This window comes from Neoarthrinium moseri (assembly GCF_022829205.1).
Source record: "Neoarthrinium moseri strain CBS 164.80 chromosome Unknown scaffold49_Wmoseri_CBS_16480, whole genome shotgun sequence".
Classification (NCBI taxonomy): Eukaryota; Fungi; Ascomycota; class Sordariomycetes; order Amphisphaeriales; family Apiosporaceae; genus Neoarthrinium; species Neoarthrinium moseri.
This window is the reverse complement of record NW_026055163.1, coordinates 75467-102413: the sequence shown is the minus strand read 5'-3', so window position 1 is coordinate 102413 and position 26947 is coordinate 75467. Positions and strand designations below refer to the sequence as shown.

General features: G+C 51.8%; 8 protein-coding genes across 8 annotated transcripts; 3 read left to right on the top strand and 5 right to left on the bottom strand.

The window, feature by feature from the left end:
* Positions 1 to 1166: 1166 nt before the first annotated feature.
* Positions 1167 to 2698, bottom strand: JN550_010044 (uncharacterized protein; the record flags this gene model as incomplete). Its single annotated transcript, XM_049308254.1, has 3 exons — positions 1167 to 2093; positions 2149 to 2501; positions 2554 to 2698. The coding sequence occupies 3 exons, from the start codon at positions 2696 to 2698 to the stop codon at positions 1167 to 1169; spliced, it is 1425 nt and encodes a 474-aa protein (XP_049167972.1).
* A 4009-nt stretch (positions 2699 to 6707) lies between these two features.
* On the top strand, positions 6708 to 10033 carry JN550_010043 (uncharacterized protein; the record flags this gene model as incomplete). The annotated part of the gene is made up of 3 exons (XM_049308253.1): positions 6708 to 6984; positions 7035 to 9948; positions 10003 to 10033. 3 exons carry the CDS (start codon positions 6708 to 6710, stop codon positions 10031 to 10033), a joined length of 3222 nt encoding a protein of 1073 aa, XP_049167971.1.
* A 751-nt stretch (positions 10034 to 10784) lies between these two features.
* JN550_010042 (uncharacterized protein) lies at positions 10785 to 13329 on the top strand (the record flags this gene model as incomplete). The annotated part of the gene is made up of 5 exons (XM_049308252.1): positions 10785 to 10959; positions 11026 to 11423; positions 11473 to 11508; positions 11589 to 12115; positions 12177 to 13329. The coding sequence occupies 5 exons, from the start codon at positions 10785 to 10787 to the stop codon at positions 13327 to 13329; spliced, it is 2289 nt and encodes a 762-aa protein (XP_049167970.1).
* Positions 13330 to 13643: 314 nt separating this feature from the next.
* JN550_010041 (uncharacterized protein) lies at positions 13644 to 15414 on the bottom strand (the record flags this gene model as incomplete). Its single annotated transcript, XM_049308251.1, has 2 exons — positions 13644 to 14921; positions 14986 to 15414. The coding sequence occupies 2 exons, from the start codon at positions 15412 to 15414 to the stop codon at positions 13644 to 13646; spliced, it is 1707 nt and encodes a 568-aa protein (XP_049167969.1).
* Positions 15415 to 16375: 961 nt separating this feature from the next.
* On the bottom strand, positions 16376 to 17773 carry JN550_010040 (uncharacterized protein; the record flags this gene model as incomplete). The annotated part of the gene is made up of 5 exons (XM_049308250.1): positions 16376 to 16745; positions 16827 to 16967; positions 17025 to 17142; positions 17194 to 17563; positions 17630 to 17773. The coding sequence occupies 5 exons, from the start codon at positions 17771 to 17773 to the stop codon at positions 16376 to 16378; spliced, it is 1143 nt and encodes a 380-aa protein (XP_049167968.1).
* Positions 17774 to 19689: 1916 nt separating this feature from the next.
* On the bottom strand, positions 19690 to 21393 carry JN550_010039 (uncharacterized protein; the record flags this gene model as incomplete). The annotated part of the gene is made up of 1 exon (XM_049308249.1): positions 19690 to 21393. One exon carries the CDS (start codon positions 21391 to 21393, stop codon positions 19690 to 19692), a length of 1704 nt encoding a protein of 567 aa, XP_049167967.1.
* A 115-nt stretch (positions 21394 to 21508) lies between these two features.
* On the top strand, positions 21509 to 25158 carry JN550_010038 (uncharacterized protein; the record flags this gene model as incomplete). The annotated part of the gene is made up of 6 exons (XM_049308248.1): positions 21509 to 21610; positions 21721 to 21827; positions 21988 to 22702; positions 22748 to 22792; positions 22856 to 24877; positions 24943 to 25158. 6 exons carry the CDS (start codon positions 21509 to 21511, stop codon positions 25156 to 25158), a joined length of 3207 nt encoding a protein of 1068 aa, XP_049167966.1.
* A 364-nt stretch (positions 25159 to 25522) lies between these two features.
* On the bottom strand, positions 25523 to 26616 carry JN550_010037 (uncharacterized protein; the record flags this gene model as incomplete). Its single annotated transcript, XM_049308246.1, has 4 exons — positions 25523 to 25878; positions 25930 to 26173; positions 26253 to 26284; positions 26343 to 26616. The coding sequence occupies 4 exons, from the start codon at positions 26614 to 26616 to the stop codon at positions 25523 to 25525; spliced, it is 906 nt and encodes a 301-aa protein (XP_049167965.1).
* Between the last annotated feature and the right edge of the window lie 331 nt (positions 26617 to 26947).

Genomic DNA, 26947 nt, shown 5'->3' with positions numbered 1-26947 from the left:
ATAAAGCAATGCCATTCTTGGTATTAAACGGATGCGAGAAAACCGTGCCATCAAACTATTGTTCGCTCGCGGAATGCATCTCATTGGGACCATTGCCTTCGCCCTGTACGCGACAGCCAAACTCCATGCAGAAAATCATAGCAGAATAAGTAGTCGCCCGTTCCATTGTGCATGTGCCCAACCTCCGGGTCCTCCAGGTCGTGTTCGTCGTTCCCTCGGGCGCAGGCGCACCGGTGAGGTCATAGGCCCACCAGGCCCTTCACCAGCAGGGGTTAGGTGTTGAAGCAGTACTAGTGAGACTTGAAGCAGTTGAATCTGCCAAAGCTGAACCGCCAGGGCCCGCGGTGGACGCCATGGCGAGAGGCGTGGACGGAAGTGCCGAAGTGGCGGTTACCGACTCCCTTTGAGTAGAAGAAAGGCATTTTTGGGCTTAATTGGGGGATGGTGGTTTGGATCTGGGGTTGTGTTTAGTTAGCTAGGTTTGGTGGGGGACTGTCGTCGCAGGTCTGGAGGGGCTCACCAAGCGTGTTGGCTGAATTCAGCAAAAGCGTACTTGACAGAAGGGGATTGTTTGTGGTGCAGTAGGATGCAGATATGAGGATGTAGGAGTTCGGGAAAACGAGCACAATGTTGAATGGCGGGCTCAGGCTATTTCATCAACAGGTTGCAGCACGATTCTTGGTTGCTAGGCTGGAGGCCCCTTCCGGGCACTTTATGACGTGCGCCGAGGCGTGATAGACCTGCCGCCAGTTGTTTCAGCTGGTGCGACCCTGTATTGAACGCAGACCAGCCTGCTGAGCCACAATGCCAACTCACTAAAGCCCGCCACTCCATGAATGAACACTCTGTAAGGGAAGCCAAGTGTGGCGTGTGCCACAACAGCAATGCAACCGTCCCACTGTTATCATCAACTTGGTCAAAGATTCTTGTCCCTTGACCCACGCTGTCTTGGGCTGAGCCATGAATGTTTGCGCAAGCCGTGGCAAGTTGGCAACGCTTGGCATAGTAAGTCTCAGGACTCATTTGCATGCCCACGAGCACTTTCAGACTATCTCAGCGTGACATTGCTGCGCGACGCGCACGATGCCAGTAGATCACTACATGCAGTTTTGTTTCTATTGCTCTTTATGTTTGCAGTACGCGTTTCTATGGAATCACCCCTCCTTCTATGCTCCCCTGCTTCTTTGTGCCGCAAGCAGTGCTGGCTCAAAAGCTCGCACGAAGGCGACACAGTCGCTAAAGCTGTTATACAACGGAGCGGGCGCAACCCGAATGACATCGGGCTTGCGCTCGTCCACGATAACACCGCGAGCCTCGAGCTCCTGCATCACCACGTGGAGCAGCCCGTCCCCAAGCAGCAGACTCAGCTGAGCCCCGCGCTGCTCCGGATCTGTGGGCGTGATCGTGCGGAACAGTCGCCTGGCATTATCTGATAGCGATGCCAGACAATGCTCTAGGAACGCGGTGAGCCGCTTGGACTTCTCTCTCAGTGGTGCTACACCGCCAGCCAGGTCGAACACCTCGAGGGAAGCGCCGAGGCTGGTGATGTCGAGGATGCTCGGGTTGCTTAGCTGAAAGCCAGCGGCTCCCTTGACGGGGTGGAACTTCGTCTCCATCGCGAAGCGTGTGCCCTTGTCGTTCCCCCACCATCCCGATAATCGCTTTCCGTAACCACGCTCAGGGTTGGGATCGTTGATCTCCGTGGCCACCAGGCTGTGCTTTGAGTTGATGAACATGCCACCGATGCATCCCGGACCGCCGTTCAGATACTTATACGTGCACCACGCCGCCGCGTCTACATCCCATTCGTGCAGGTGCAACGGCACGTTGCCGACAGCGTGGGCAAGGTCCCAGATGATGAAGATGCCATGCTTATGTGCAAAGGCAGTGATGGTAGATATGTCGAGGAGCTGGCCAGTGTAGTATTGAATGCCTGGGAGAAGAATCAAGGCTGTGTCAGATGCATGCTTTGAGATCAGAGATACGATGTCATCTGTGGTGAGCACGTTGTCCTCCGAAGACGGGGCCTGGATCTCGACCATGGACGTCTCCGGCGATAGGCCATGGTGGTGGATCTGACTGAGAACGGCAAACTGGTTGTCAGGAGTCAGCCCGCTGTCATCAAGGGTGACTAGAGGTAAGACTCACATGGTCGCTTGGGAAGGCTTTACTTTCCAGGATGATCTTGTGTTTGCCTTTGGGATCAGGATGGTAGAAGGCCGTCATCAGCAAGTGCAAGTTTGCTGTCAGTGTCTGCATCACGGCAACCTCTGATTCATCCGCCCCTACAATCGGAGCCATCTGCTTGGCTACATGGGCGTCGGCATCAAGCCAGGTCGGCAGAGGAGAGTCATCTAGAGGCTTGAAATGACCCTGCACTCCTTGGGTGCCCCATGTGTCGAGGTACTGCTTGATGCGAGTTGATGTCCTCTTCGGCTGGAGACCCAGGGAATTCCCGCAGAGATAAGTGCAGGCCCTGGCGTTTGCTTCCGTGGTATCATCTGGGGAGGGGTGAGCCCGCTTCTGTAATATTCAGCTAACAGAGGAACATACCCTTTTGTATCGTTTGACGCTTTATGTCAGCTATCGACGGTATTACGAACTCGTCCCGGAGTTGTTTCAGCCCGTCGTCTTGGTCTAGCGCTGCGGCTTGTGCATCAAGATCCAGCAGTTTGCCGTTCTCTAGGGGGCCGCTCATGGTGCACGAGGTTTTGGGCCCAGGGCGGGGACTGCTAAGCTGCTCTTACTCGATGCTCTCCGATCGCTTGGGCGCCAAGAGGAGAAACCTATGTCAAATAGTGACGCTTTGCTGGCGTGGTCGTGATCTTCCGTCAGATGGCTTCATGGAACCCCGCGACAAGCCGCGAAGATGCCTTGGCATCTCAATGGTACAATGTGGGGGAGGGACCGACGTGCTGCATTTGTGGCGTGCAGTTGTGGCGCATTGAAAGCCTACCTACTCTCTAGCAATTTAGGGCGCATATCTCAGTGTACGTATACAGGATCGACCTGCATGCTGGATGACAAGACATGAGCAAATACTTCCAAGAAGCATTCTAGAACTGCAAAAGTATCGTATAGGAGCTCCAGCAAGCTAGTCACAGCAAGCTGACTCGGCTGGATTGAAGTTGTGTAGGATGGGATTTGTGTGCTCAAGGATGGTGGCAAGGCAAGTGGTGGTACTGCCGCAACCATCTGAGCTATGAACACCTTGCAATGCTTGTGTTCAAAGGCTCCCGATGTTGCCATTATTCCTGTTTCAACATGCAAACTCATTACTAAAGAGTTTGGGATAATTCATGCGTATCGTGATAATCGTCCCCTCTTTGGGGTCCTGTGCAGTACATCTGGAGACATTGATGACTCGCAGATAGCAAGCCGATGCTTCCACAAAAACTAGCCGGCGTTAAGCGGAGCCGCGGATAGAACCGACTATGTTCTAGTTCTACATTGGGCAAGTCGATGCGTAGGATAGATGAAAGACATTGGGTTGCACCGTCAGAGACAGCCTTTTCATCAATAATGTTGATGTGAAATATCCCTCGTTATCAGCTTCCATTTGCGATTATCCAGAGAATGAGGCAAGTGTGTTTGTATGTAGTAGGTGAATTTTCAAGCGCATCGGCTGCCGCGTGCACGTGCCCTCTGGTTGAATTCAGTCGCGACAAGATGCGGCTCTTCCGGAGATCTTATCGTCGGTTTGCCTGCATACAGCACCTGGATATCAGGCCATGTGGCAAGGATATACTATTGGAAACTTGCCCAAACCGATGCTCGTACTTGGACAACCTCAACCTGCTTAGAATACGATGAGAGCTCGTGTCAGTTGCTTTCGGGCCCACAGCTTGTGGCGGTGCTTATCTGTCATTCAGGAGGTTTGCCGTTCAGTAGCGCGTGGGAATAAAAATAGAACCAGGCCAGGCCAGCAGCCAGGCTTGCCAGGGGGATCGCCAACGTCGACAATATCTGGACTTGATCAACCTAGAATAAGGTAGGGAATACTGCCCAGGTCTCAGCCATTGTAGTTTCTAGAAGGCCGTAGACGCGCAATGAAAAGCCCCGGAAGGGATGAACATAGGAACTTCCCTTTGCTGTCCAGACAACTGAGTCACGGAGCAGTTTGAGGAGTGTCTAATCTCGGATTCAGCAGCCGAGGGTTCCTACTGTATCACGGGGTCTCACCCCCAGCTCTAACTAGAGGCAAGTGTCATTCAAACAACTACGGCATGCCACGGTCTCGACTCCGGAGAACGAGGCCAGGCCGGCCACGTCGTCCCCCAGACTTGCGCAATTTCTCTGAGATATTCGACAAGACTCGTGACGTGGTCCTGGGCCCCATGGTGCACCGTCTCCCGCCTCTTGGCTTGTCTGGGGTAGCCGGCAGCCGGTTGCTGTTGGGTGTGGATTTCGTAATAGAAAGTTCAATCTTCGATTGCCGACATTGATGCTGTCAGCAAGAGACACAAAGTTGCCTTATAGAGTCCTGGGTTCCGTCTGGCGTCAAACCAAGTGACCTCGTGGGTTGAAGGTGCACTGCACGATTAAGTAAAATGGGGGTAAGAGATTGTACGTACCCGGACCCGACGAGACTGGAAATCGCGGGGCAAGTGGGTCACGAAGCCTGCCGGGTTGCAGGTTGCAGCTCCCAAAGCAGTCGCCAACCACCAGTGGTTCATGGCTTCAGCTTTGGGCCATCACGGGATACCTCTGGCAATCTCTTGCGAATCATTGCCAGGACATGTCGTGCCAATTGCAGCCATCGTGGCCAGTGAAATATGGAGCTATTAGATAACAGCGTTGGACAGCCCTCGGGATCCTTAACTGCCTGTCCGCATGGGGACGAAAGCAAAGAGGCGGTAAGGCGGCCGGCCTTTCAGCAGGTACCTGCCGGTACCTTGGGCCAAGGTTTAGGGGTGCGCCAGACCGGGTAGACGCCGTCGCTTCGTATCCTGGGACTGCAGTCGGGTCAATGCCGTGCTGCCATGATCCGAAGGCCGGGTCGTCGTAGAGGGCCAAGGGCAAAGGGCAAAGGTGTTCCAGGCATACATAGCTACGGGGAAAGGGGGCGATGGAAAACAGGTCATTGTTTGCCATACAAGACCTGCAAGTCCACTGGGGGCCTTCTAGAAAACAAGTTAATGCATGGCCGCTCAGGGAGTGATGGGCGCAAGGATGGCAGGGCAGAGGCACGCCAGCCCAGAACGAGCCTGGGGGCTTGGCCAGCCCCCGGCCAACATGGAGCGCGGTGGGTCACGGGAAACAGCCTCGAATAACCGTCGAATCTTGCCAGGCCTTGCCCGATGCAACCTAGGCACGCCAGACGACGGCGAGGCAGCCCACCAGAAAGTGTCCTGAATTCAGGTACGCGGCCAATCATGGCGGCGCCCGCAATACACGGGCGGTCCCAAGGGTGATCGGCTGCAGTGTGGATGGAGCAGCTACCCAGGATAGCTCATCGTGACCGGAGGCATCATGCTTTTGACAGAATTTTTTGTTGTGATGAGGTGCTCTCCCAACTAGGGAACCGTAACCTGCCTCAATGTGCGCGGGGGGGTATAAAAAGGAAGCGGCCTCCACTGGACAGGTGGCCCGGGGTCGCTGAGCATCACCATCATCATTGTCAGAGACACGAGCAGGAGGTCCATGTCATGGGGCGATTCCCTCAATTCCTAGCAGCTGAAATCCCTTATCTTTAGCCTTTCGGCCTCGCCTTACTGCCGTCATCCACCCATCCTCCCTTAGCCCCAGTCTATGCTTCCGGGCAGTGCTTATCGTCCAGAAACCCTGTTACGTATCCAGCTTGGAGCTGACAGCATCACTTTTGACGACCAGTCAGTCCTAGGTCATTCTTCTGTCTTGTCAGAAAACCTGGTCCCAGACCCGGCAATACTCCTTGTATTGGCAACTTCGACATCAGTTTGCTCCTTGAGGCCTGACATTGAATTGTTCATCCTCACCAACACCAATTGAACCCCGGCAACCCCACCACGGTAGCCCATCTCCCCCTCCAAAAGCCTACATTACCGTCCGACGTCACACTTGGCCCGCCACAGCAGCTTGAGTGAACCACGGAAGCTCCTTGAGCCAACACAACTCTGAACGCCATCCTCGCCGTTCAGAGATCAGCCAGGGCCTTCAACTCGCCAGATTGGTATACGTCCACATTTAAGTCTTTAGCGGACCAACCGCGCTGATCGAGCCGGATAAAACTTCCTCTGGTACGTTTCTAACCCTACCTTGGCTTGTGCGCATTTGGGCCCCCCTTATCAGAAGCACGAGCACATCAACACCAGCGGTGAAGATTGCTCGTGTCGTAAACACGAGATAAGGAACATGTCCAAGCTTCTCTGTAGTACTGGCGTTGGGCATCGTTGTCCCTCGCGAATCGCTAGCCCCCTGGCCTATCACGCTGGTGCCAACCGGCTCCATTTGCGTTGTTGCGGCTTCGTGCTGCTGCCCGGTACACGAGCAGGTTTACGAGCCGCAATAACACGAGTCGAAGCGCGAACCCTGAATTGTATACACTGCTAGAAGTCCTCTGGTCTATCCTTGTCCCATTCCCTAGCCCCAAAAGATACGATCACCTGTGTTTTCTCTTGGAGGCAGATTTCACGTAACCCATCTATATCCATGTGCCCTCCCGCCAACACTGGCGTTCCTCATCATACAATCTTTTGCTTCTACGGTCCCACTCTATTCTTTCCACGATGTTAAAGATCCAAACGACTCACTTACCACCCGACAGATTTCCTGAATATACGGATCCGTTCCAACTCCTCAACTCGACAACCATGGCTGTCAATGGCTTAGCCAACAAGCTGGTGACTCGGCTCTCGGACGAGCCGAGTCGCCAACCCTCTCCTCAGCCGACACACTTCTCGGTACCACAGAAGGTCAATGGAAATGGTCACAGAGTTCTGCGCTCTGCCACTGTGGGATACATTGCACCGGAGTTTGCTGGCAAGGTAGAACAGATGAAACAGGGTAGGCTGCTATATTCGTGGTCCCAAGGGCGTGCTATTAACGTACCGCAGTGAAGGATATTCTCGCCAAAGGTGGTTGGATACCAGAAACACACATCCACGATCAAGTCGAGTGGTTCTACACCTCGCTTGGGATTGACGATGTCTACTTCCAGCTGGAGAGCGTCGAGGTCATTGCGACCCACATCACTTCGCTATATGCTGCCAAGGTTGCAGCTCGCAACCGTGCAAACCAGCAAGACGCCATCCGCCTCGATATGGAAGCATCCGACCACGCCATCTACATCGATACTAGTGAGCCGGGAAGGACAGAGTTGGGCGGCCCCAGATACGAGCAGAGACTGGAGGCCAAGTACCTTGACCACACCGGTAGAACAAGGTTCCGCGTTGAGACTTTCCGATCTCCTGGCACCATTTCCGAGCACACCTCATCCAATGCGTCACTACGCTGCTACTTCGTTTACCAGTGCCAGTTCGTCGATGCCAACCCTTCGCCGGACGAGACCCGCCTGGAGGTGATCAGCGATCGTATGTTCCTGACTAAGGCGACTAAGAACACCAAGCAAATCTACGCAGATATCATTTCCCTCGCGGTCAGCAGGACTGGTCCCGTGATCGAGGTCTTTGACATCGAGGATTCGCAAGAGAAGCGCTTGGTTGTCGCCTTCCGGTCTCGCACCGCTAGGGGCATGTTCAGTGCCCTCAGTGATCTCTACCACTACTATGGTGTTACTAGCACCAGAAAGTACGTTGAGCAGTTTTCGAACGGAATCACTGTTATTTGTATCTACCTGAAGCCCTCGCCCGACTCGGACGCGAAGCAGCTTCCCATTGAGCAATCGATCCACCAGATCACCAAGGAGATCTCGCTGCTGTACTGCATCCCCCAGAACAAGCTTCACACCCTGTTTGCGACTGGCGATCTTAGTCTGCAGGAGGCCATCTACGGACACTGTGTCTGGGTGTTCGTGCAGCATTTCCTCAACCGACTCGGAACCGAATACGCCTCATTGCAACAAGCCTTGGATCCCAAGAACAGTCTGCACGCTGAAATTCTATCCAAGCTCAAGCGTCGTCTGCGTACGGAGACCTTCACACCGGATTACATTCTCGAGATCATCCTGGCATACCCAGAACTGGTTCGGGCACTGTACGCTTCGTTCGCCAGTGTTCACCTTAGTGTTGGGCCTGGTTATGAAAGACACTCGATCGCACCTACTCCAGCTGCTGAAGTACTCTCCGATGCCAAGCTTAAGGAGAAGATCTCGCGAGATGTGTCTAATGAGCACGAGGAGATGGTGATGACCGCATTCAGAGTCTTCAACATGTCCATTCTGAAGACCAACTACTTCACCCCGACCAAGGTTGCACTCAGCTTCCGCCTTGACCCATCTTTCCTACCCGAGATCGAATACCCCAAAAGGCTGTACGGTATGTTCCTCGTGATCAGTTCTGAGGCTCGTGGTTTCCATCTGCGCTTCAGAGATGTTGCGCGTGGTGGAATCCGCATTGTCAAGTCTCGATCAAAGGAAGCCTACTCTATCAACGCCAGGAACCTCTTCGACGAGAACTACGGTCTTGCCAGCACTCAGCAACGCAAGAACAAGGACATTCCCGAGGGTGGCTCGAAGGGTGTGATCCTGCTTGACCCCAAGCAACAAGACAGGGGCCAGGAGGCATTTGAGAAATATATTGACAGTATCATGGATCTGCTGTTGCCAGCCGAGACTCCAGGAATCAAGAACCCGATTGTCGATCTATACGGCAAGGAGGAGATCCTGTTCATGGGTCCCGATGAGAACACCGCCGACCTCGTCAACTGGGCCACCGAGCACGCGCGAGCTCGTAACGCGCCTTGGTGGAAGTCCTTCTTCACTGGAAAGTCTCCGAAACTCGGTGGCATTCCGCATGACACTTATGGCATGACCACCCTTTCTGTGCGCGAGTATGTCAAGGGCATTTACCGCAAGAAGCAACTTGACCCCGCTACTGTCAAGAAGATGCAGACCGGTGGTCCCGATGGAGACCTTGGCAGCAATGAGATTTTGTTGAGCAACGAAAAGTACACTTCCATCATTGATGGTTCGGGTGTTCTCGTTGACCCCAATGGCCTTGACCAGGAAGAGCTCCGACGTCTGGCCAAGAGCCGCGCCATGATCTCGCAGTTCGACATTTCCAAGCTTTCCAAGGACGGATACCGTGTGCTCTGCGAGGACTCCAACTTCCAGCTCCCTACTGGCGAGGTTGTCTCCAATGGAACGGCTTTCCGCAACACATTCCACCTGCGCGACACTGGTTTGACTGATTGTTTCGTCCCATGTGGTGGCCGTCCGGAGTCGATCGATCTGGTGACTGTCGCCAAGCTGATCCATGATGGCAAGTCGAAGATTCCGTACATTGTCGAAGGCGCGAACTTGTTCATCACCCAGGACGCGAAGCTTCGACTGGAAGAAGCTGGCTGCATCATCTACAAGGATGCGTCCGCGAACAAGGGTGGTGTCACTTCGTCATCACTCGAGGTTCTCGCCTCCCTCAGCTTCGACGACGAAGGCTTCGTCAACAACATGTGCCACGACAAGTACGGACAGGCCCCCGAGTTCTACAAGGCCTATGTCAAGCAGGTTCAGGCCAAGATCTGCGACAACGCTCGGCTCGAGTTCGAAGCCCTCTGGCGTGAGCACGAGGAGACTGGCATTCCTCGCTCCATACTATCTGACAAGCTTTCGGAGGCGATCACGAAGCTTGATGAGGAGCTGCAAAAGTCCGACTTGTGGAAGGACGAGAGGACTCGACGCGCTGTTCTTGCGGACGCCCTGCCAAACCTCCTGATTGACAAGATTGGCCTCGACACCATCATTGAACGTGTTCCCGACGCCTATCTTCGTGCCATTTTCGGAAGCTACCTTGCCTCTCGCTTCGTGTACGAGTTCGGCAGCAGCCCAAGTCAATTCGCATTTTACGACTTGTAAGTTATCCTTGTTTCGCTCTACTTGTGGCCACTATACTAACATCCGCATAGTATGTCGAAGAGAATGGCCTCTGCTCAATGATTTCGAGCAAGTTTATATAAATAGATCGCGATGGAAGTCCATCTGCTGGAAAAAGTCCGAGAGGCCCCTTGAAGTGGTGCTTTCTTGTTTCAATGGCGTACAGGGGGTTCAATTAGACGGATAAAAGTACTTTAACTACATCCTATCACAACATGGGCAACAGACGATTGCGCCTTGCATCATAATATACAAGCCTACCAAGGCCATAGACCAACGCGGTCTGCAGTTTAACTAAACATTGGCCATCGCTGTCTATCGTCTCTGCGACTGCGTATCAACTCACTCACTCTTGCAACATGTGTATCGGATACGGACACCACATCTCTAGGCTGTTAAGCTCAGGCGTGATTATGGTGGTCGTAGGGCACCTCGATACTGAAGCCTCGCAGCCCTTAGCGGTAACGGGAAACCCAGTCAGATCCCTTCATCGATACGCCTAAGTTCCCCGGACTAACCTCGATCGAGACGATTCCATCAGACTATTGCTTTCCCAATCCAGGCACGCACACCTGCTGTCCGCCAATCATATCGATCCTGTTGACCCTGGTCTAGTAGCCTAAGTGGCATGCAGGATTGCGGAGGTGCTACTGTCGGGGTGCTGCTTGCGGGGAATGCTGCAGCACAGACACTGAGACAGTCCGATGGCTCGCTCCTTCAACGCCGAGACCAGGAATGATGAACACCCGATGACCAGCAGCTGCCTGCCTTGAAGCCGCACCCGTGGACAGTTACCGCTTCCCCGCAGTCGAGGATGTCCGATGGCATTGATGCGAAAGGCTCCATGGGCGTGCCTGCCCTGCCAGCCACCGTGCACCTCCTCCAGAGGGTTGCACTGCAGGAATCCTGCAGTCTAGCGGCATCACGCCGGCCATACATATTCAGGGCAAGGCACCCGCTCGTCTTGATCCTGTGCCTGATTGCTTCTTGTGAGCCGTGACCGCTCCTGTTCTACTCGTTTGGATACAAGATGCTCATACTATCGCGCCTCACAGCCCTTTGGACGTTTCTCCACGTGCTGGCTCCTACGGGCCTTGTGTCGAAGGCGAGTGACAATGATAGTCCCAGCTGGCATCAGTATGTCCGCGCGCCGCCCAGCCGATTCGTGACCCCAAAGGCCATCCTGCCGCAATACTCGAAAGGGAACGTGACTAATCCGGAGGGCATAATCAATAACCGGAGTCCGGCCCACTTGACCCGCCAGAATAGCCCGGATGAGATTCCGACCATCGTTGTCGACTTCGGCCAGAATGTGGTCGGGCTTTTGACAATCACATTTGCAGACTCGACGAGTTATGCCCAGGGGTACCCAGGGCTTCGGCTGAGCTTCTCGGAGACTCTGGAGTTCCTGACGAACAGGAGCGACTTCACGAGGTCGGACAATGCCCCGACGGTGAGGTCCTTCGAAAACCTGGTCCTAGAGATATGCTGACCAGGAATAGCCGGAACTCAAGATTGTGCCTGATGGAACTGACCAGGTAGGATTTTCAATGACGCTTATCATGTGGTCGTCAGATGGTCACAGTTGTCAAACGTGCAGTCTTTAACCTGGATACAGATTGCCGTTCGACCTCAAGCTTACACATGGCTGGATCAGTGGGGGTGTGAGTACGATAATCAAGTCTGTTCAGACGGCTTGCACGGATTTCGATATGTCAAGATTCAGTTGGATGCGCTTCCGAGCGACGCGCCGTATACCTCAAGCGTCGGATCTGTCGCAATAGCCTCCGTTGGTCTTCAATGGTCAGGATATCTAGGGACTCCCGATACCTTCACCGGTTGGTTCGAGTGCTCAGATCCAAACATCACCCAATGGTGGTATGACGGGGCATATACCACGGAGACGAACATTGACATCTTCCGAGCCAACGACACGGAGCCTCGATATGCCACAAGTCCATCGCTTCTAGATAAGGTGGTTCTGCATGACGGTGCAAAACGGGATCGTGATCCATACATGGGAGATCTAGCTGTGGCAGGACTCACCAGCTACCTGACTCACGATATCTTCGAGGCTACGCGAAACGTTATGGAAGACCTCGCACAGCATCAGCGAAGTGACGGTTGGCTTCCTCCCGCGAGCATGTGAGTCCAGATACCTGCCTCAAGATAAGTCCGGAACTAAGTAATGCAGCAATAACTACAGCTTGGCCTTGTTTGATTATCCATTGTGGTGGATATCCTGCAGCTGGGAGTACGTCTACTATTCGGGGAATCTATCCTACATAGAGTCGTACTACGCAAACATGAAACTATTGCTCGAAAGCTATTACCCATCACATACGTCCACCAACACATCGCTTCTGGTACGGCCTGATGGATATGGGGATTTCGCCTTCATTCAAAGACCTGGATCAGCAGCGTACTACAGCGCGTTATACGTTTTGGCTCTCGACCGTGCTGCTGACCTTGCGGAGCTCCTCTCTCAGACCACAGACTCTGTGAGCTGGCGCCAGCGCGCCTCCGCAGTTTCCAAGTCCTTCGTCACAGAGCTCTGGGATCCCACAGTCGACGCATTCTTCGATCGCAAGTGCGCTGGCAGCGGCTGCAATGCGCATGCCCAGGACGGAAACAGCCTGGCAGTGCTCGCCGGTATCGTGGCGCCTAACTCGACAGCAGCTGCATCGTTATTGGCCTACTTGGGCGCTGCCAATGCTCGTCCGTACGGCAACTCCTTCTACGACACGGGGGGTGAAGCGCTAGCTGGCGGTGAAGGCTACTCGCAACGGGTGTACGCGTTCATGTCATACTTTGAGCTTGCAGCGCGTTTCGAGGCGGGCCAGCCGTCCTCAGCTCTTGAGCAGATTCGTCGGATGTACGGCTGGATGGCTGCACACGAACCAGGAGCTACATTCTGGGAAGGCATTGGTGCCGGGGGTGCGCCATACGAGGATGGATTCACGAGCATGGCCCATGGCTGGAGCACGGGTATCGTGCCGCTCATGAGCAACTATGTTCTGGGCGTCAAGCCGCTCAAACCCGGGTTCGCCGAATGGACCGTTCAGCCCAGTCCAGGCGACTTGACCTGGGCACGAGGCGTCGTACCTACCCCGAATGGTGCGATTAGTGTATCATGGGTCATTGATGAGAGCACGGGTGGTATTACCATCTGTGTCGACGCGCCACCACAGACACAGGGCATAGTGGGAGTCCTACATACAGCATTCGAGGCGAGCGAGGTGGTGGTTAACGGGCAGGTTATTTGGGATGGCAAGAGTACTGATTCCCAGAGAGCTACTTTGATGGATGGCATGATACAAGTTAGAGTAGAGGGCGCAAGCGGGGGTACCGGATGCTAGAGGTACCAAACGATCAGTAGATTTATACCGGCGTTGACGATGTAATTCAGAGTTTTTTCCGTAACTGATCGAAGCTGTCGTTACATCTGGAGAAACGACAGTCTACCGCGGTCTTCGTTTAGTTATGACACCGACTTAATAAATCATAACACTGAAACAAACAGCTGTAGTTACTTACGATCAAGTCAAGCGGGGGAGTATATTTGACTCAGGAAGGCACCCTGACTTACGTGCCGCTACGTATGCCGAGATTATTGAAGGATCAAGTCTATGTATTATAATCTATAGAAGTCTATATGAAGGGTATCTCAACTTTAAATGAATACGCTCTTTTGAAGGTAGGCAATGTTTGCCTTTCTGTAATCATCTGTTGCGATGTACGATAGACCAGTGACGTTAACATCGAACACCAAGTTATCGGGCTTGTCGAGGCTGTACAAAGGCCATGCGACACTTTGAGACGAAGTACTCTCCAGATTGGGGTTGCTGTTGTGGATGAAAGCAACCCACATTTTGCTCATCAAGTCCGCCAGCTCCTTGAACGTTTCGGGTTTTCCCTCGAATGGGTTGGTGGCGTAGCCGAGCCCCTGAGTGTTGTCAAAAACGAAGGCGACTTCCTGGAAGTGGGTTGCACCGTAGATCGCTGCGATCCCGTTCACGTAGACATTCCACATGTAAGAAAACACGGGTAAACTGGCACCGGCATACGACTCGGCAGTGAGTCTCCTCCCGGCATGTTGTTGGTAGTCACCTGCGAAAGCTGCGGAGCGCTTGTACTGCAGACCCCAAGGGTTAGCTGGAGGGCGGCCTACATAAGAAGCGGGAATACCCAGAGCAGGGTCGTCTGGGTACAAGTCCAAAATGCTCGTAGTTTGGTCGCTGTTTAGGCCGAGGGTAGCGAGCCAGGCTGCGAACTGCTCCGTGGTGTTGATGCCCGACTTGGCGTACGCAGTGCCCTCGTCGAAGTTGTTGCCAAGCAGGAGCGGCACGTGGGCGAATTTACCCTGGCGGAGAAGGTTCGAGCCCTGGTCCGTGATGAAGTCGCCGTCGAGCACAGCACTAAGCGTAGGCGATACCACACCAAGCGGTGTAGTGCCATTGAAGATATTGTTAAGGACATGCCAGTCGAGCCCCCTCAAGCAGCTCAGGCGGTCTGTGGCGCTGGCACAACCGGCCTTCGCGACCAGAGCATCAAAGTACGGCTGCCACGTGCTAGCATTGACGAATTTGGCCACCGGGCTTCCGCTCTCGAGGATGGCACCGCGGAAAAGGCCATCGTGCTTGCCCTCATGCGCGACAAGCTGCATGCCCAGGGATCGAGCGCCGGCTGACTCGCCCCAGATCGTAACCTTGTCAGAGCTTCCGCCAAATGCAGCGATGTTGTCCTGGACCCAACGTAGTGCCATACGCTGGTCCTTGAAGGCAATGTTGCCAGCACCGGCTTCCTCCATCTCTTCGCTGAACAAGAAGCCCCAGTACGACAGCCGGTAGTTGATCGATGCGGCAATCATTGGCTTGCCCTCTTTAACAGACTGATCAACTATCCAGGTGAGGTTGTACCTCGGGTCACGAGATCCGCCCATAACGTAGCTCTAAACGGCCATTGTTAGTATTTAATTACTGATCAATACAGATCTGGGACACTCGTATACTTACACCACCATGAACCCAGACACCGACGGGTAGGTTGTCTCCCTCCTTTGTGCCGGCCGGGCGAACCACATTGATAGTCAAACAGTCCTCGGAAACATTGTTTCCGAGGTTCGAGGTATCTGAGCCATATCCAACGCACAGCTGCCCGTATTCGGTGGCAGCTCGAGGTTCGTTGAAGGACGTGGTCAATGGTTGGGGCGGAGCGAAGCGTAGAGATCCTGTCGGAGGCTGCGCATATGGCATACCAAGGAAGAAGTCCTGCGCATACGCATCGTTGCGCACACCGTGGTAGGTTCCGTTGGCAAGGCGCACTGACGGGATCCCAGCCGCGACAGCGGTACCATTATGCGAGCTGGAGCGCGGGCATGGCGGCTGGGACAGGGCGAGACCGGGAAGAACCGCTAGGAGGAAACAGGATATAGGCGAAGGCATCTCGAAAGCTTGACTGGGAGAAATGCTGCCTTTTCGTGCACAAGGTTCGACCTGACAGAGAAGACGATCGCCCGAGGGCTGCGGCCCGTGGTCGATCGTATATAGTCGGCTATGGGCTGACGCAGGCCCAATAATTCCGGACCCATCGCATTAAAATCTATCAGCGGGCCAATTACGGCGGCGAGTCAAGAGTACTTGCGGTCGTCTCCATCACGAGTAGGTAGTCCGACATGCCCGATATACTAAGTAGAGACTAGTCCGCCTTCACGTCCCCACACACCCAGATCTGCAAAAGATCAGTCGACTTCCAGCTTGAGGCGATTCTTCTCTAGTTTCCCCTCGGGCTTAAGACAGAACGTTCAATAGACCTGTCGATCAATGGACCCCTGTGCGGGCCATGGAGCGGTTCTGGGTTTTAACGGCGACTCTTTCCAATGTGTGCATTAGTTAGCTCTTTTCCCAGATGCAGGTACGGCAGATGACATCGGGCCCGGCCTTAAATGAGACTCCTCGGCAGGTCCCTCTCTGTTATGCGAGATTTCTTTCGTGTCTGTCCGTACGTTTCAGAAATACAGTGAGGCTTGCCAGGACGTAAGCGACCCGAAGCCTCACAACGGCCATTAGTTTGCGCGTAGTCTGCTGGACTAAGCCAAAGCCGTACCGAGGCAATTTCCTGGCCCCATCCGGGACGCTTGGTATTCTTCGGATGGATCGCGAACTCCCAATTCTGGCTAGTTGCTGCGACAGCGCCGCGGGGTCGCCTCGGGTAGTGAAAAAGCCTCCCGAAGCCACTCGTACCAGTTACGAGGTTAGCGGGGGATGGTCGACGTCAATCCTTGTGTTTCACATCGTCCTGTTGTCTTACTAGTATTGCAAATTTCACAGAGGGAGCAGGCAGGCTTTAGGGGAGTAAAGTCCGGAAATTGATATCAATGTAAGGGGTATCATCGAATAGGGGGAATTAAACCGCGTCGCTCTTCCCGTTATGGTGGATTGGTTCCAGACTGTGCATCTCAACAGAGTCCACACCACTGAGTTTGCTCAGACGTTGATGCTCCACGCTGACCTCCTCTGTCTTAACGATGCCGCTCATATTCGGAGAATCCTCAGTTCGAGGAGTTCCGACGTCCTGTAGCGCCTCTTGGGACTCCTGCCACCCTGTAGTTGACATGATGACAACAGAATTACGGCCGTAGTGCGAGTTGCGGCCATACATAGTTCCTCTCTTGGCATAAATATTCCCTGTTGCGCCATTGGGCTGCGTATTTGATTGTGATTTGCTTCGGAAGTAACTTTTTTGACTTGACTTGAGCTCGTGGTACAGCATTCTCCTGCTTTATTGTTAGTATGACGGGTTCTACAATGCGGGTGGAACGAGTAATCGAATCCACCACAGCTCGGGAAACACTTACAATACTGGTATAGAAGCAGCCATGATAGTGACCGCAGGTTCCGCAAGCGTCCATATGGTAAGGTCAACACGATCGTAGGTGATATCAGTGCTTGTCATGCTGACCACCAGAACTGCCTTAACAATACCAGTCGCACCAGCTCTGTCATCGCATCAGCAAACATCAACGTTGAATGCACAATGGTTACTGTGAACTCACATCGCTCCCATACTCATTGCAACAGCTACTCCGAACTTCTCGCGACGAAGCATTGTCATACCCATGAGTATTTTCCAGGGAAGAAAGGCCAGCACAAAATCTAGGATCGAGGAATAGTCTCAGTGGTAGTTAGTACTACCGAAATGCCACAGGACCACGTTCAGCTTACAGGCTGCAAAAAGCTGATATTTGTTCAGACTTGTCTTGTTCCAGCATGTGCCAGGCACGCTGCTATCCCACACCTTTTCGATAGGTGTACATTTGGCGAAGCCGAAAACCCAAACCAGATTCATCGATAGATTTATTGTCACGATGACAAAGATAAGAAACCGCTTCACCCATATGTTTGTAACAATTCGGTACAAGGTAACTGCGAACGACGTTTTGCTGATAGAAGTTGACATGAGTCCAAAGGCGGCAACAAGAATCGTGTTTAGATTGATCGTTTTCAGGTTCTCGTCACTTATCGTCCATATGTGGCGACCGAATCCAAGGGATACAATATACGTATTTATCGATACTGCAATTGCCAAAGCCAACTAAAAGAAAGGTCGTCGTAATTAGCAAGACAGGGCGCTGGTTCCGAGAGAGCGGTGCACACATACCCAGGCAACGATCATCAGATGGTCGTCCCACCACAATCCTCTGCCACGCCATAACTTGCAGTAGACACGCAAGGTGAGGAATATGGCGCTCGCAGCCACCAGTGACCAGCACGAGGCAAGAAGTCGAGAGCTCCTGTCATCCATGGTGGTGGCGACTACGGTGTTACGCTCTGGAGCATGCCAATACGTTGGAGACGGTGATCACAGATACAGGCTGGGGTCAAATAGCAGATAAGAACGACGTGGTAGGCGACGATCAGCCAGGGTTTCGACGAGTTTTAAGGTTGACATCTCAGCCGCCTCATTCCATCTGCCCCTTCCAGCTGCAATCTTGGTTGCTTTGGGAGCTGTCGCGCTGTCGGCTGCATTAACCGATCCACAAACTCAATCAGAAGTTCGTCAGTTTGGGCGAGTGATCGACAACGCTTGAATATCGACCGAGTCATTGCGTAACAGGAAGCATGGCTTTCATTGGCGCGTGGGGGGACTTAGTAGCGTGGCTTCAAAGATTTAGTCTCAGACTAAGACTGACCTTTCCGCTGGGATGTTATCATTCCTCGGCTCCTCGGGCAGGTGGTTCTCCTGAACCCTCATTACTCTCGGGTACCTCATAGAATTTTCCAACAGAAGCTTGATGCTTCTGTCAAGTAAGAGGCTGCATGCACTACTGTAACCACTCTGCATCAAGCAAGCCCGCCGCTTGGAATCTGACTTTCTTTTTGTCCTGTGGTAGTGTTACAGGTAGCCAACAATGCGAAACAGGTATCAGTAACTTGAAGTGCTGATGGTAGCCCGAAAAGTCGGGCCCATCAATGCATTTGTCCGCGACTCTGGGGCGGCTTCCAGTATCTTTCTTGTCAGCCACTGTAATGAAGATTTCCGACAGCCGAGTGTCCTGCAGGGTGACCCTTGATCTCATACAGCCTGCAAAACGTCTAGCGTTCGTTCACAAGGAAAACGCTAGCCAGATCGGCGCCTTGGTGGCCAGCCGGATAACGACACTTCCACGAGCCACGTCTGCCAGGGGAATCAGGCTAAGCACAACCAAGCTAGTCGGCCGCTGGTTAGAGTTTACGCTGGTTTTCAGGTCTCGTGTTTATCAGTCTACCCAACGACCTTGATTACACCATTCCTTGTTCACTTGTCTGGCAGGGAGACAGGCTCACCTAAATGTGCAATTACTACTACATGATGCTGCTCGCGTTTCCGATGAGCTGAACAAATCAGTTAATCGGAAAGATGCGACGCAATATAGGTAGTGACCATGGTGAAATTACATCATCACCATTCCGATGATAATTATCCGGAGTCAAAGGGTGCCACAGCTGTTCTCCATAATAACTTTGCCCCAATCAGCTGGAACCATCATCCTCATGATGCGAATCCCTATTCAGCAAGGTATTGTGTGTTTCGTTGCACCCATCGCCAATGACATGGAAAGCCACGCAGTCCAAGAATCGCGAGAACACAACATCGCCGAGGAATTATCGGCGTTGGTTTTTGGCGAAGGCCTACTAATGTAATATCAGTTTGAATAATATCGTGGAATTTTCAAAATTCCGATGGCGTCTTGACGTACCCGCTGCCACGTGGAATTCTTGCGCATATCCTCTTGATTTTCTCGGTGACGAGATCTACCTAGTGACCCGCTATAAATATTCATTTGTGACACAGACCACGATATTCAATCGAGTCAGATCCAAGCCTGGAGATTGGCGGGGTTCTCCGCCAGTGGACCCGTGGGCGGACAAGTGCCGATTAGTCAAGAGAACCGAGTCAAGGTCCATACGAGTAAGTACTAATAAGTAGTCATTGTAGTCTTCTCGTTACGAACACTATTATGTTAGGCCATGGCAGTATAACATGCTCACGATGCATATCGCGACTACATACTTCACGAAAACCAGACTGGCCGTGGCGACCATTCAAGATATGCAAGGCTGTATTAATTACGTGTGAGACTTCAGTGCAAACATGGTTATGCTACATTCACACAGCATTACCCAAAATCCTGCACCTCTCATATTAAATTGAACTTTGGCTTTGATAGAAACTTCCTACTACTTCTGGTGGTGTGTTGGGTTGTCGAGTCCATAGTCCTGCGTGTTTTTAAGCTCTCGGTTCAACGGCATTCCTGGTGCACTATTACCTACAAAGTGCGCTAGGTTTACGCCCCAAGAGCTTGAGAACACGAGAAGTAGGCCCGGAATCTGTTTGAGAAGCCAAGAGATTAGAAATATAAGAAGGGACTCGGGTTCAGAATCGCCCTCGGACCTTTTTGGCCATGCACCATCAGACTGCCCTGTGCTCCCGACTTGGCTGTGGTCCACAACGGTGACAGAGGATATCTCTGACACTTCAGTGTCTTCATTCCGGAGAAATGCGGATAAATTGGCAGATAGATCTCGCCTAACTGGCATTGTTTTATCCCCACCGACTGGTTCTGCTTTCCTATAACGGGAAGCTCGCGTGCTTCGTGCTGTCGGTCGTATTCGTGCACTGCGGGTAGGTGGTGGCGATATAGAGTTAAAAGCAAAGTAAGCCAAGTTGTCTGTGGTTGGTTCCGTACGATCGTGGATTTGAGTCTTGTGCCCAACATTACTTCCATCCCTTGAGGAATGAAGTGTGGACGGTTGGTTGTTGTTCATTCGGTCGTTCACCGGTGTAACATCTCCCTCGAGAAATTGGCCAGGCATTTTTGGCTGCTGCAATAGTGGTGCTCTATTGGGTACGTATTCCAAATGGGATGAGTATCTTTCACTAGCCGTAGGTACTTCACCATAACCTTGAGTGTTGGTGTTTGGAAATGTGATGGAATAGTCTTCCTGTCGCCCGCTAGTTTCTCCACCGTGAAAAACTGGTCGTTGTGAAGTCGGAATTCGGGTTGGTACTGAGTCCAGATTCTCCATCTCCATGGCGTAAGGAAGGTCTCTTGACAGCTCATCTAACGGTTTAAGAAACCTATCGCGGCCTCCGAAGTTGATTAATGTTGTGGCAGATGGGGCATTCCTTGGGTCAGCCGGGAAAACCAATTTCCCCTTTACCTCTTTTAAGCTTCTCTTCAAATTGGCCTTACGGCTTTCTAACCGACCGCTTACTTCCACTTGCATGAAGAAGGGCTGCCCATCGTGCTCAAAAGAAAATGCCGTATGGATGGTATTGCTGTGATCGGAAGACCTTGCCAGATGGTTCTCTGTAAGTTCCCATCGGAGAACTTGATACGCCCAATGGTTCTTTTTGTTCTTCTCATTGGGAAGAAGCTGGCTCGAAAATTGCCACATGCCTTCTTCGATGGATGTCTTTTCGGATTCGGGTCCAATTCCTCCTCCGCCAAAACCCATTGCTGTAACTTCTGGTTTCAGACTGATGCGATCTGTCCTGATTGCGCGTTTGGCCTGTCCTTGGAATTGCTGGGGTCCATAAGAGCTTATCTGTACAGGAATGCTTGGTTTGGGCTGCTCTGATGACGACAGTGCACGCAGACCATCATGTTCCTCGTCCAAAGAAACCGTTACAACCGCGCTTTTCAGCCGGCAATCATCGGGTTGGATGAAGCTGAGGTCTAGGTAGATGACCCCAGCGGGATTCTCATCTTCCGAGAGCACGCCCCATTGTGATTTGGCAAAGAGAAACTTGCAGTTGACTTTGACTTTTCCAATCGACGACGTCGCAATGGACGCATGCTTCACGCCGAGGTTATCGAATCGCTCGAAGTCTTGTTTTCCATAGCCCCTATGGCTGATTTCGGGGACATTCACCGGCATTGTAGCCAAACTTTAGACGTTTGACATCGGGATGAACATGATTTCATGAACCGATGTGGAATCTGATGGACTGAGCACTTGGGAAAGACTTTGTTGGTCATTTTACTTGCGCATCATGCATGGCCAGCCCATGAGGCGGACCAGGGGGTGTCAGCATTCTGGTATTTACGTTCAAGACCCCTCGAGCCATACAGTGGCGGAAATCCTGGAAGCTTCGGTAGGTTTGGGAAGACTGATTGGCCAAGTTCATCGCTTATTCTGCAGCCATCGTACCATTGAAGGAGCTCCATCACTTAGTATGAAACAGATTTGCTAAATTTGGCACAGCCTCGTTTTGGCCCCCAACTGACCGTCATCTCGAGGTGGGCAGGACAATCATCTCGGGCATGTTTGTCAAGAGGGGTTATCAAGTCTGGTGGCTCGGATTCTCAAACGTAAGTACGCAGCACGCAGCTCCTCAAGCTAGGAGATTTGCCTTGCGTTGTTGCATGTTGAAGTGAACAGTGGTGCCTGACGACTTAGAATGGTTTCTTATGTTCAATGTCATACCCTGCCTGCGAGTACCGATGTGTCAGCTGACGAGCTTGGTTCTAGACAACGAAATGCTGCCATGGCTTTTGTAACTCAGCGCCCTCCTAAACCTCAGCGCTTTTGGGACGAAATGGATCAGGACAATCGGATTCAAAGTCAGCAGCTCATACTGCGTGATAGCCATGATCCTGCCCAGCAGGCAGAGCCACTTATGCGAGAAACAGTTTCTACACCACGCATAGTCGAAGTTCAAAGAACACCGGGGGGCGGGCACTATGTCAAATCATTGAATGTACCTGATGCTGGGCGTTTGCTTTCTGATAGAAAAGTGAGCGGAGTATGGAACCCGACCCAAAATTCCGACTTTACTGTCCATCTGGAAATGGGAGTCAAGGATGATATAAAAGATGTTCTGGAAGACTTCCATGCCCTGAGTCGGATTGGAGACTACAATGCTGCGCGCGAGTATTTTGCAGACAATCTTGCACCCTATCAAGATCAACCTTACGTTCTGGTATCTTATGCAGAGATCTTACTGCAACAAGGCGACTACCTCGGGGTATTGGATGTCGACGAAACTCCTATGCATAACCTGAGGACACATCTGAAAGAAGACATGGAAAGTCGCCTCCTCATATCGTACTGGGACTTGATTGTTATCTTCGCACAAAGCCACCAGCCCCTTTCTCTTCAAGTGCAAGCAGAGAAAATTCTACGAGTAGTCAGAGACCTGTATGATACTATTCGCATTCCGGGAAGAGTAATTGGGTCTACAGAAGTAAGAACTAGGAGACTTTGACCTGATATCGCTAATGAATAGTAGATAAAACTACTTTTGCTTCTAGTCCGATTAGACCAACGACCACACGTCAGTTTATATAGACTCGCGAGCGCCCCAGTATCTCAATTGTTCTCAATTGACCTTCTCAAGCCAATTTACGGCAGTCTACTTCGACAGGGTCGTGTGTGGGATATGCACGATCTAACAGAAGCTATTGTCGAGAGTGGCAATCTTCCTGGATTTCTGTATCATATTTTCGATCAACACGACGTACAAAGTGGTATACAAAAGCTTGTTACGCAGTGGGAGAGGCCAGTAGAGACGGATGTGTCGACTGCTCTTGCACTACTTGACTTGATAATGTTCATCATTTTTGATGCACTCCCTCCGTCGCTTATTACCACCGGTATGGGGCTATTAGACTTGGCCACGCCGATTGCTACATCTATAGCACAGAAGCACAAAGAAAAGACCAAATCTCGGCCATACATGCGATGGGTTCTTGCCAAGGCATACGGACTTACTCCTGGAATATCCGGTTCCCTCCTTGATCACCTTCATGAGTCAGGTGGCATGCTATGGCAGCCAGCAGGGTACTCACTTCCACAGTATATACCAGCAAGTGCTAACAATCCAGGTTGGAAACAGCCCGAGGCACCTACATATCTTCTCGAGCCAGTGAAGCTTGTTGTGAATACCTCAAGGAGTATGGGAGACTTTAAGACGGAAGTCCTGGCCTTGAAATGTCTGATACAGCTTTCAAAAGACCCAGTGGTTCCGTTCCGGGAGCTTGTTGAACTGCAAAAACTGGATCAAGGTGACATCGACGGTTGTCTTGAGACACTTATCTCCAGTTACCTTGTCTGTGACACACAAGAATCGATTTTCCGTCTGCAGAATGAACTTGGTGAATATACATCTGCACCTGGATTCGCACATTTCTTCTCACACAACAAAGTATGGCTGGCTAGTATGCTTTTCTCCGCCATTGGCAACGAAGGGCCCGAGGCGAACGCGGCTGCTCGTTTGGCTGATGAGCAATACGACATTATCGACGATGAGCTTCGAACTTTAGCGGACCACATCATGCCGAGCCTCAAGCAACGTGTGAATGATCGCCGTGCTCTGGTCAAATTCGCCTCTGCAGATCAACGCCTGCCGGACAACGACATCGAGTTGCCAAAGGTCGCCGACCACTCGCTCGATACAACACCCGTAGATCATCGAGATATACAATCGGAAGGATACAACGATGAAGAAAATGAGACGAGCAGCTTCATTGGTTCCAGTGTAAGCTCCATGCAGCGAGAGAATTTTCCGAGCCCACCGAGAAACAACACTGAATCAGAGCTGGCCAGAACACCATGTTCCAATCCTGAACGTGAGCTTGGTACTAAAGGAAAGGTCGATCCCCAAAACCCCAATAACAAAAAGAAGCCAACAGACTTTTACCGGTCTCGGGGGACACAAATGGACGGTTTCCACGGATTTGCTGAATCCCTTGCCCCATGTCAGATATCATTTGGAAGCAGTATTCACCCATCCCCAATTATACGTCATGCGAATATTGAAGGAGGTGAAGAGAATCGGGATTTAAACTCCGACCACACAAATGCTGGCAACGCTCCTGCCGAGCTAGATTCATACCAGATCAGTACGCTCGGCTTGCCTGAAGCGCTCAAAATTAGAAGGCCCGTGGACAATGATTTTCTGCCACACTTCGATGTAGGCGGAAGTAGTAATGACCTGGTACCAAAAATTGTTGGTGGAAGCTCGGTTCAGATAGGTGAGCGGGTTTTTGACATTCCGATGAAAAGGTTCGGACGCGAGGTTCACTCGGCAGGGGAGGCATCTAACCCGGAGGAGAACACCTCGGGAGTTTCCAAAGAGTACAGACATACTAGACCAGAAGGAAGTAGGAGTCAAGAGACAAAAACCCCTACTATTACTGTCAACGACATTCGCCCTCAGCAGGGGGGCCAAGGATCAAGGAAAGAAGGGCCGGACTTGAAGATCAAAAGAGCCGTCAGTTTCTCGCAGGATAAAAATCAAGGTGCACAAGGCCGTACATTTACTGAAGAGCCAGAGTTGCACAAGGTTCCTGGCAGGGCGAAAAGCTGGCAAGCTGGCCAGTCTGCAACTTTACGCACCCACTCGAAAGGGGACAATGTGGTGCGGGATTTCCCAATAGGTACCTCACTTATCATCAACAACCACATCCGAAGCCGATCAAACAGCGTAAGAAGTCCATCCCGCAAGCCTGTGAGTATCTCCAGGTCTATTTCAAAGCTGGGGAAGTCTGCCGGGGATGGGACACATCACCGGGCAAGCGGGAGAACAGCATCTCACCGAGCTTTGGAACGAGAGCCCGACTCAACGTCGCCTGTGATTCCACGCCGTTCTACAAAAAACGAAGTTCTACTCCGTACAAGGAGTATGGATGTTCCCAGTGAACCTCAAGGTCATGGAGGAACACGATCTCATCTTGATCTCCAAAAGAAGTCAAGTATTACTAATAAGCAAGCTGAGAACCCCAGGTTAGAGGTCGATAGTGAAGTTGAGATCATCACCCGCAGCAAGTACCCGATTCTACATTCGCTGATTTCTACTAATTCTTGTTAGGGTCTACTTTTCCGACCGTGGAAAGTGTTGAAGATCAAGGCGAGAATTCGCAGCGGAAAAGGAAGGGAAAAGATTGGCCATTAGTAGAGGAGGTTGAATAACAATTGTGATTAAGTAGCGTGTACTGAATTAAATGTAACATTTTATTAGTACGATCCTTGTATCACTAACGCAGCATCATCCTCATATCGTAAGCTATTTGGAACCCGCGGGCAGAGTATCAAGCGTTATAGTATATATCCTGTTCGCTAAACATGTGGCCAGCCTGCTTCTTCCGTGTTGCACGTGCCCTCCAGCTGGATTGAAGAAGTAGACCGGGATTCCAAGTAGAAAGGAGCCAGCGAATATGATGGCCAATATGCCCATAGCCCAGAGATATCCTTGAGAGTCCACTAGCGGAACCATTCCGTATTGAATACTGAAGGAAATAAAGTTCTTGCTGGCAGCAGCGACTACCAGCGCTGGACCGGGATCCAGAGGCCTGATCTCGGCCGCGAATGTAGTCACCAGGACCAGAACACTGACAAACGTAAACATGTAGATGTTCCAGGCTGGAGGTGATCAGATCAGAAATGTCTTACTTTGGAACATGGAGCACTTACCCAAAACAGGTCCGACCCAGGTGTATCGTCCGGGATACTCGACACACACGCCATAGACCATTAAAGATACGAGTCCCACAATGAATGGGAAGATGAGCGGAATTAATCGCATCTCGGGTCTGTGTACACCATCGTTTCGCTTTGCCAGAAAGACAGAAACCTTATCAGCGACCCAACCGGAATAGAGGAGCGCAACCAGGGCGGCGGGAACAGTGCCAAGGTACGACGTAATCAGCTCAGAAAGCTTAGACATATCGCACAGCACTTACATTATAGAGGCCAACGTTGTTTGACGGCCAGTGGTAATACCGGGTCAAAGTTACGGCAATCGTAACGCCCATACCCTGGGCACAACCTTTCACAGACTTTTTAGAAGGCAATTCGTCGGAAGACAATTAAATGCTTCAGCTTACCCATGGTGACTGCGCCGGCGAGTATTGCATAGAGAACCCCAGGAGATGTGAAGCGGAGGAGCATGCGCAAGTATGAGTTGCCGGCTATCTTCCAACCGTTTGGTGTTATGCTGGGCCAGGGGCTCAAAGTCTGAAGGAATGTGTACTTTTGAAGAGAGCCATCGATATTTGTTCCACCTAATATGCGTCTGCTCTGTGCTAGCGCCGGCTCTGCCTCACTGTGTGAAAGAACACGCGTGGCTCCAAATTCGTCGGTGTGAATTATCTGGCCCATTTCCGACTGTGCGTCTTGAAAGTCTACTCCCTCACAATCTCAGAATGGCTGCTTAACAGTGCCCGATTCCCATAAAGCCACGATCGTTACAACTCTCTCAACCAATTGTGCGTATGAGACCTGATACACGTAACAACTGATCTCTGGTGTCACATGAATAATTTAAAAGCCCATGGACTAAGAAGTATTCGTTTGTTTCCTCTAATAGGTATGATGATGGTTTCGCCGACCTATTTTCCCATAGAGAGTTCTGTCTGCGTGACTGGACTCATTACGACAGCAGCAAACATACTATTGCCGGCCTCACTGATATCCATGACGCCACTGACAG